Source organism: Panthera onca, chromosome B4 (assembly GCF_046562875.1).
Source record: "Panthera onca isolate mPanOnc1 chromosome B4, mPanOnc1 haplotype 2, whole genome shotgun sequence".
Taxonomy (NCBI): Eukaryota; Metazoa; Chordata; class Mammalia; order Carnivora; family Felidae; genus Panthera; species Panthera onca.
In genome coordinates this window covers 129455271-129465307 of record NC_138345.1, presented here as the reverse complement: position 1 = coordinate 129465307, position 10037 = coordinate 129455271, and the positions used below count along the sequence as shown (strand labels likewise).

Sequence of the window (10037 nt, the reverse complement as noted above, 5' to 3'; positions counted from 1 at the left end):
CCAGGTGCTGCGGGAGGCTGGGGACCCATCCCTGCCCTCCCAGAGGGTGCATCGTACGGGAAGACGGACAGGGAATACCTACGTGAAATATGTGATTTCTAAAGCATGTGCTCAGCGCCTTGAGAGAAAACAGTGGGCTTCTGGAAAGAGGAGGGGCCTAATTTAGGTGAGGGGCGTGGGCAAAGTCCTCTCTCTGAAGAAAGGACAGTTCTGATCATGTATTTGTGTATGCGTCTACCGACCCAGCATTCGCCTCCTGGGAGGCTCTAGGAAGACGGGGACCACGTCTGCCTTCTGCACCCCCTTCCTACCTCCTCCTTCAGGAACGGGCTTCTCCGGCAGCCCCGCCCCTGGATGGTCAGCTTGTGGTGCCGGGTGAGCTGCCTCAGCTCCTGCTCCGGCTCCTTGGCGAGTGTCCTCAGTGCCTCGGCTGTCTCTGCCCTCGCCCCCTCCTCCAGGTGCTTCCGGCTCTGCAGGAGGCTTTGCACGTCTTGCAAAAGTGACAAGCCAGCCCCAGCAGCACCCGGCATCCAGACACCTTTGCTCATGGACAGGACTGAGCCTTCAGCTGCTCTCTGCAGCCCTCCGGCCCTCCAGAAGGGGAGACGGCTTACGGCCGTATTGACCTATAGCCATGAAGCCAGAGTTGGCTTTGGCCATCTGGGAGGCACGAGGTCCCTTGACCTTCTTGATGAGTCTGACACACCTATCAATGCACACAACACTGATTTCAGACAGCCTTATTTCTTCAAAAGCTTTGTACTCCGTCGTTGTTTCCATAGGCACCAGTCTGCTGGCTCTTTCTCTGGCTGCCATATTGCTTCTATTTTCTAAGACACTCGTCAACATGTTGGTGACAGCAGCGACTGCCCCCAGGCCCAGCCCCACCGCTGAGAGCATCAGACTCCCCCCTACTGTCACGGGTACCCGGGCCAAACCCAAGATGCTTAAGACGCCAGAGAGGGCGTCTGAGGCACCGGCCACCAGGCTGGTCTTGGCGAGCATCTTATGGGTCGCGTCCACTTGGTCGGCAATAGCGTGCAGCTCTCTGATGCTCTTTTCCAGCTTATACTTCTGCAAGGGGAAACAGAAAAGAAACACTTTTTCCTCCTCGGATAGGTTTCCTGGCACAGATGCTTCCTTATACCGTGTCAGCTCTTCTGTCAGGATGTACAGTTTGTATCACTTGGTTCGTTTTCCAACTCTAGAGCAGGCTCAGCAGTAAGCTACAAACTTCTGCTAATCGGAGTTCTCTAACACATTCAGGGAGCAGGGCCCTGAAAATCAAGGTACAAGTGGGGAGCAACGTGACCGGGGACCCCGGGGACCCCGGGGACCGTGTGTTTATAGCAGGAGACACGGTTCAAGCGATCGTGCTGTGCGTCCAGAACGGCTTCCCAGTCCATTCACCGTGGACAGCTCTCTTTCTTCTGCCCATAATGGAGACTGATGTGATGAATAAAATGTATCCTGAAAACATTGACTGACTTCTGTAATCTTTTCTTAATGAATATATACACATATTCATATATATATATATGAATATGTATGTATATGTATATGTATATATGCATACATATAAAACTTAAACACTAATAACAGATTGCAAACAATTCTATCCAGGAAAATAAGAGTCCTAACAGCCTATATAGAGAGGAGGTGGCTTGATTTTCTTTTTTGATGTTAAAAGGGGATCTACTGGGAAATTGTGGTTGCTTCTGGACAAAAGAGCCAGGCAGCTGGGAAAAGGTTTGAGGGAGATTTACTTTTAACCTTTGCCCTTCTGTTCCTTTTGAGTTTTGTATCGTGTGTGGGTAATCGAATTATTTCAGGAAATTAATCGAATAGCCTATACTTCCAAAGAAAAAGGAGAGAGAACCTTCAGTGAGACCCTGATTGTAATGTAATATCTTCCATAGAGGAGGGCCAATGGTGTACTATCTGTCTTGCCAGCGTTGTGTTATTTGGGGAACGTGGTCGCACCCCGACACAGAAGCTTCTGCTCTGTTCGCTTGCGAACAGGCAAGGAGGAGAAGCATGTAATCCTAAGAAAAAGTGGTGGAGAAGAAAGAAAATGTCCCGCTGAGAAAATTCTCTCCATTAACTCAAATTTTCCCTATGCTTTGGAGACGAGACTGCCGTCATTCAATTTTCCCGTGGAATCCCTTTGGTCCAGCTCCTGGAACACCAGAGTTTGGCAGGGTCTTTGAGAATATCCCCGTTCTAAGTGAAATTATCGGATAGGATCGGGAGCTTCCCAAGGGGACCCTGCTGGACGGTGCAGGATGCTGTAATCGGCCTCTTGTGGCACATAACAGAATCTGACTCGTATGACCCCTGGGTTTGTTCCTGTCTGTCTACAACAGATTGGGCACGGGTTTAAGGAATACCGTAAGCAATACTGGAGAGGAGGTGTTTGGGAAAGAAGGCAGGGCTCGTGGAAAAACTATACTGAGGCCAAGCAGCCCCAAGGCCTCCATAAAGAGACCCTTGACAATCTCTTTGCTCCTTGGGCAAAGCCTCAGGTAGACCAGCCAAGTGACCCTTGCCCAGGGAAGCGGGAGGGGCCTTTGGACATCCTTCCCCGTCACGACATCACTCTCGAAAAAAAGGCTTGCTCACAGGTGCCTGGGTGACTCAGTCGGTTAAGCGTCTGACTTTGGCTCAGGTCATGATCTCACAGTTGGCGAGATCGGGCCCCGCATCGGGCTCTGTGCTGCCAGCACCGTGCTTGCTTTGGATCGTCTGTCTCCCCCTCTCGCTGCCCCTCCCCCGCCGGTTCTCACTTTCAAAATAAATACACTTAAAAACACAAAGAAGCGAATCTTGAGGACAGATCACAAAAAAACAAAATAAAAATAAATTAAAAAAAAAAAAGGCTTGCTCGGAGTTTTCTTTGGGACGTCTCTGTACGCCTAGGAGTCCAGCCCCCCTCTAGCCTGTCTTAGATCTATAGGGTGTTCGTGGAAGGCTCCCCAGATCATCCGTCCATAGAGGGCAAAGGCGTCCACGCCCCTGCCGTTACTGGAAGGACGTCCAGACCATGTTCACACTATTTCGACACACGTGTAGGCTACATCGGCCTGTGATGTCCTCTGCAGGCCTGACACGGAAGGAAAGCGGCCACCTGCCTCATTTGCTCCCTCAGTCACAGAGGAGAAGGCTGGCCCAAGGGCGAGGTGACCTTCCCTACATGACAACCCAGTTTGTGATGGAATTAGGGTAAGAACCCGGGACTCCAGTTTTCCAGAAGCTTCTGGCCGGCCCCACCTGCCGGTCGAGACTACTATTCCCCTAAGAAAGAGAAAACCATCTCTCTGTCCGGGCACCGTGCAAGTGACCTAATTAACTTTGGTCCGAGCGGGGTTTCTCAGCCAGCAGCCCATGGGAAGGACTCTGTTCTGAGCCGCTTCAGGATGAACCGGCGCCGTGAGGTGGGGTCGAAAGAGCAGAAGAGGGACGGACAGGTGGAGGGAGGCTGGGCCAAGTTTTGTGAGGATGTGTAAATCCTCCCCCCCAGCCCCCCGTTTCTGCACATTTCTGGTTGCAAAGGGAGGTAACGCGTGATGAGCACTTCAGCCCACTTAGTTGGAACACATCTGTGCGTTGCCTACTGTGAGGCTGATGACAGCCTAGCGACGGAATTTGGATATTAACAATCAGATTTCCTGCCCTCGTGCAAATGTCCTGAGTGTCAGGTCTGTGCCCGACGCTGTTCTAGAGGCTGGGATTATGGCGCTGAGTACGGCAGCCCAAACCCCTGCCCTCCCAGAATGCACATTCTGGGGATTCCCCACCCCCCCCCCCCGCCCCCGACACATCCCTGTTCTAGGATTACCTGTCCAAACCGCTCCTGTCCCCCAGCCTTCCCAGGCCTCTGGGTGAAAGAGTATGCATCGCGTGCTCATCTTGTCCCGGAGATATTTACTGATGTGCCCGCAAAAGGGACTATCTAGTTATAATTGGGGGGATAAGAAAAACAGTTAGAAGACATCAAAAATCTTAACGTCTATGGGGCGCCTGGATGGCTCAGTCGGTTAAGCATCCGACTCTTGATTTCAGCTCAGGTCATGATTTCATAGTTTGTGGGATTTGTGGGATCGAGCCCTGCGTCAGGCTCAGCGTGGAGGGTGGAGCTTGCTTGGGGCTCTCTGTCTCTCCTTCTCTCTCTGCCCCTCCCCCACTGATTCTCTCTCTCTCTCTCTCTCTCTCTCTCTCTCTCTCTTTCTCCTTGTCTCTCAAAATAAATAAACTTTAAAAAAATCTTAACATCTCAAAAATTTCATAGCTTATTGGCCTAAGGATTTTGACCAAACAATTAAACTCTGATAACACCTACTGCTAGCTACAAGGTAGTAAAACAGGCGATTTCTCAGGTTTCTGGCGGCAAAGCAGGTTGGCCAAAGACTTAGGAAATCGTGATCTTAACAGATGAAGTCACCAAGCCTTCTGATAATCATCCAATAAGCCAACGACAGGCACAAGATGGTCAAGGTCATGTTATTTATGTCACTGTAAATTTGAAGGCAAGGCAGAGACCATTCTGTCCAACCCTCTACCATCTACAGTCCCGGCAGGATTGTCCAGTCTCTGCTGAAGCCTCCGCAGAGATGAGTCCATTGGCTGGCTGGTTGTTTCAACCAGGCAGGTGAGGGTGACAGGTGTCACTCCAAAAGATGCCGCTTTGGGATACTGATTGATTGGAGCTGAAGGCACTTGAAATACAAAGGCAGGAAGAGGCTTTCTCTGAACTCCCCTCTTCTGCCTAAAGACATATCCCAAGAGAGGTGCTCTGATGTCTTAGATGCCCCCTGGGGGTGTCCACAGCCTCTTGTCACAGGAGACTGGAGGTCGACACCACACCCAGACCCACTTTGTCACAAGCTATCATACCTCCTGCCTGTTCTTCTAAGGGCCCATTCGTCTTTCTTGGAAAGCATTTATTTCCCCCTAAGAGGCCTACCCCCCCTTTTTCCTATTAAATTGGTATTTAAGGGGGGTCTGGGTGGCTCAGTAGGTTAAGTGTCTGACTCTTAGTTTCAGCTCAGGTCATGATCTCATGGTTTTGTGAGTTCAAGCCCCGTTTCAGGCTCTGTGCTGACAGCATGGAGACTGCTTGGGATTCTGTGTCTCCCTCTCTCTCTGCCCCTTCCCTGCTCACGCTCTTTCTCTCTCTCTCTCAAAAATAAATAAATAGGGACGTCTGGGTGGCTCTGTCGCTTAAGCGTCCGACTTCAGCTCAGGTCATGATCTCGCCGTTGGTGGGTTCGAGCCCCACGTCGGGCTCTGTGCTGACATCTCGGAGCCTGGAGCCTGCTTCGGATTCCGTGTCTCCCTCTCTCTCTGCCCCTCTGCCGCTTGTGCTCTGTCTCTCTCTCTCTCTCTCTCTCAAAAATAAACATTAAAAAAATGAAAAATAAATAAATAAAAATTTAAAAAAATTGGCATTTAAGACTGAATTCTCAGCCGCCTTGGGGAATCATTTTCCCCCTCAGCCACTCCCCACGTGCACGTGAGGCCACGCACGTTCACTTTTCTCTCGTCAGTCTTTTATGACAGGGCCTCAGGCTAAGAACGCAGAAGGGTAGAGGGACAATGAGCGTCCCCCCTGCACGGGCAGCGCGGCACACTGGCCCCCGTTTAAAGACGCTTCCGTCGCGGCTTTTTCTCTTGCTCAAAAATCGCTTGAGATGCAGCCTCCGTGTACTTGGACACAAAACACCCCCACGGCTGCAACAGAACCATCGACTTGGCTCACCCACTTCCGGTTAGCTTCAAGGGCATGTCCTTTTCCACGGGCTTTGGATAACGTATCGCCGCCGTGTGTGCTGGCTTTAAACCGTAATATTACGCGACAAGCCTTTTCCATAGCGCTCCTCCGCGCTGCGTGGCGAGAGGGGGCCGCACCTCGTGGCCCATCGGGGTTGCCGTGGTCTCGACACCCCTATGAGTCCGCCTGTGTGTAATGGCACCAAGCCCGTCCTGTTTGCAGCGGCGGCTCTGGGCGGCGGCCGGGGCCGGTGACGGGCTCCCGTGTCCCCCTCTGCTTCCTGGCTTCCTGCGGTTGTGGGTGTGAGGGCGCACACGCAGGGGCCGGGAGCTCCTCGTGATTCTCGTTACACTTCACGAAGGCAGTTATCTGCTGTCGTAGTATGTGCAGATACAGGCCACTGAGGAGGGCTCAGGACATACCCCTGCTTAAATCCGAGGATCTGCTACGTTCCTATCCCGTGGCACGGGGTGGCACCCCCGTGGCACGGTGTGAGCTCCTTGAAGCGAGATTTGTTACTTCTTGGTCAGGCTGGCATTGTTTCCCGGTTACTTCAAATTGTTTTCATGCTATTGTGAATAGTATCTTTTAACGTGTGTGTGTGTGTGTGTGTGTGTGTGTGTGTGTTTAAGTAGTCTTGATGCCCAGTGCAGAGAGCCCACCGCAGAGCCTGAACTCACGACCCTGAGATCAAGACCTGAGCTGAGATCGAGTCAGACGCGCAACCGACAGAGCCACCCAGGCGCCCCTAATGTTGTGTTTTCTAACCTGCTTTGTTGCTCAACAGAGATATTCATCCTTAATACTCCTCTGGGCTTCACTGAAGTTTTACTAATTATAATAGTTGTCGAATGAATGCTTCGTGAATACATAATGCTGGGTTTCTTTCTTATTTTTTTTTTTTTTAAGACTCATATTCCTTATTTTGGATCTATGCCTTATTGGGTTAGTTTGAAATCTTAAATTACTTAATTTTATGGATCCTAGTATTTCACTGTTGGCAGCTGGCTTACAAAAACCACTGTTCATCGTGATAAGGTGTGTGTTTTATTCCTATATTTCAATATTTTTCTTAGGATTAGGTGCTGAATTTTCAGACTCTAATGAGATGATCATAATTTTCCTTTTTTATTTATCCCATGAATAAGGTGTATTGTGTGCGTAAATTTCCATGTATTGTGTGCGTAAATTTCCATGTCCTTCTGTTCTGTGAAGAACCCAACTTGGTCATTGCAGGGTTTTGTATCAGTCTATTATAGATTTACATTCCCTACTGTATTCAATATGTCCATCTCAGAGTCATAAATATTGAGCTATGGTTTCCCTTCCAGGTAATCAAGGCTTATTATCAGTGTTATATTCACATCGTAGAATATGCTCAATTGCATGCTGTGATTTCTGTCTCTGGGGCAATTTATATGACGTGAGAATTGCTTGTTTTCTGGAAGCTTAAAAGAATCTGCAGATTTTCTTGTTTGCCACATCTTCATCAGGATGCTTTTGATTTTTTTTTAAGTTTATTTATTTTTGAGAGAAAGAGAGTGCACACACACGCAAATGGGGGAGAGGGAGAGAGGAAGAATCCCAAGCAGACTCCGTGCTGTCTGCGCAGAGCCAGACGTGGGTTTCTATCTCATGAACTGTGAGGTCTTGACCTGAGCTGAAATCAAGAGCCAGATGCTTAGCTGACTGAGCCACCCAGGCACCCCAGAAGCTTTTCATTTTTAAAGGTTTTTAATGCGATTGACAAATGTTTCTCTTTCCTGTGCCTGAAACCTGGCCCCAGCCCTCGCCCACACCTCCTCTTTTTTGAAGACTTAAAGGGTCATAACAAAATCCTAGCTATTTCAAACTGCACTTGTCCTCATTTTCTATAAACAGGTATTTCTCGTGTTCTTCGAAAAGACTTTCACAGGGGAAGAAGTACAATGGCCAATGGACACATGTAAAGATGCTTAACATCATTAGCAGCCCCCAAAATGAATATCTAGACCACAGCAAGATCTCATTGACCATCTCATTGACCACTTTGGCAAAAGTGAAACGAATAAAAGCATCCCGTGTTGCTGAGAAAGAGAGAGGGGAATGTGTATTCTCAGGCACTTGGTTGGAGCACAAAGTGATAGAACTTTTGGAAGGATGATTTGGAGTCCTCAAAGCACAGAACGTGCATATGCTGAGGCTCCCATCCCCCCTCTAGAAATTCACCCCACGCAAACACAACAGCACATAGTGCCTTGAGGTGGTCAAGAGAAATGGAAACAATTTGCAATACCCCTGGAGGGGGACTGTTCCCATGAAAACACACCAATATAAAAGAAAGACTTATGGACACAAAGAAGAATGAAACCAATCTACACGAACCGACCTGGAAGGAAGACCCAGAATGCGTTAAGTTAAAAAAAAAAATTGAAGAACATAATCTCGATTTTTAAAAAGATTGTATATGCAGTGGTCTAGGACCACGGGGGGATTTCTGGGTGGAGTTACACCCAGCGGTGAGCAGGCTCAGCCCGGGGGAGAGACGCTTAGGGGACAAACGACCCACACCTGTACCTTCCCCTCATCTGTCTTACCGAAACGTGCTGCAGAAATCACATGCTGCTTTCACAACGAAAACCAGTGAACTAAAAACAACTTCATAAAGAGGCATCTTTATTCCTCACCCCCCTGGTCACGATAAACTCGCCAGCTCGCTTTGGTAAAGGCATTTAGCACAGGCAATACCGCCGGGCACATGCCAAGGCGAGCAAGAGTCCGGCGAATTAACGTCGTTAAGTGTCAATATTGTCGTCTTTTAAAAAACTCCACACGTGACAAGCGTTCCTAACCTGTTGTGCTGACCTTTCGGGTCCTTTTCATTCCAGGATATCTCTCGTATGCAGAACAGTATTCAAATCGGGCTGAGAGTCGCCGGGGTCGGTGGGGCTCACGCAGGTGTCATATCGTGATCTGGATATGTATTCTGATTTGGGGTTTATAAAATATCGTCCCTGTGGCTAAGGGGCCCTGGATGCGGTTGGTCAAATTGTGAGACGGGTGTGAGCCAGATTGTGCAGGAAATAGGGTAGGAATGAGACCTTAGACCCTCACCTTCGCTTTAGGAACTGGGATCACACACACTCAGGGCCCCGAGTCACTTGCCAATCTCCCGCATCTTCCATTATAGGTTGAGAGAGGGCGCTGTAGTCAGAGGAATCTACTGAGAAAAGGGGGGTGTTACCTGGGTAGATTCCAGGTGATGGTGTAGTCATAGAGCTTCGAAGCCCCCTTTGCGCCTCTCTCTCTACAGGTGACAATGGGCCTTGAGCCAGAAGAGACGTAGTTTCACCTCCTAAAGGAGAAAACAGAGCCCACAGTCAGGTTGGGGGCGGGGAGGGTGGCTTCACCCAGAGCTGAGACCCAGTGAGTCAGACCTAGGAATTGGTAAACATATGGAATCTATGGAAGGCGGTGAGCCTAGAAGCGGGGAGAGAGCCAAGAATAGAACCCTGGCAAGTGCCAATATTATAGAGGAAATTGGGGAATGAAAGGGCTCCCCTAACGACTCAGGGAGGAAGTTGCCTGAGAGATAGAAGCAGAGGGAAGGCCCCAGAACAGAGATAATGTCTCCGTTATCCTGTGATGCTGCTGGAACTTCTGGATAAATGGGTGCCGGACGACTGGAGCAACTTGTCAACTTCTCTTGGCAATTACTCAAAAGCAACAAGGAAAGGACGGAGGCATCATCTATTAGAAACCGTGAGAAACAGGTAACGTTTTTTCCCACTTTGCCAAACGCAAGAAGAATGAGCAGGGCTTTGGCAGGAAAAGGAGAGACGATGCCAGTAATTGCAAAGAAAAATGCCCCTCTTCAAGGTGAAGGGCATTCCCGAAGTGCAAAAGTAAAATCCCTTTTTAAAATGGTGAGAATAAAGTGTGCGGGTTGGCACCAAATCGGGACTGGCTCCAAGAATCAATGCACTAAATGAGGAAAGCCGGTGAGACGAGCTGAATCTGGAGGAGGCAGTTTGTCCTTGAGACGAGAGGAGAAGAGGGTCAGCGTTGTGAACAGTTTGAAAACTGCCCGATTCCCCTGCTTGGGGGAAACAGAAACAGAAACTCGTGCAGAACACCCCAGATCAGAAAGAACAGTTCTGTTGCCATAAAACACAGTCCTGACTTCTTCCTTATTTCAATCTCCCATAAATAGCTGGTCCAACAGCAAGCAACCCAAACAAGGTCTCCACAAAAAAAATATTAACCCACCAACAACAATCAACCCAAC

At 49.2% G+C, this 10037-nt stretch overlaps 1 protein-coding gene across 1 annotated transcript; it reads right to left on the bottom strand.

Annotated features, from left to right (window-relative positions):
• Nucleotides 1-210: 210 nt before the first annotated feature.
• On the bottom strand, nt 211-4620 carry APOL5 (apolipoprotein L5). Its single transcript, XM_060659472.3, is given in 3 exon segments — nt 211-621; nt 623-1160; nt 4560-4620. Coding segments are annotated over 3 exon segments (954 nt in total). The 3' UTR covers nt 211-266.
• Between the last annotated feature and the right edge of the window lie 5417 nt (nt 4621-10037).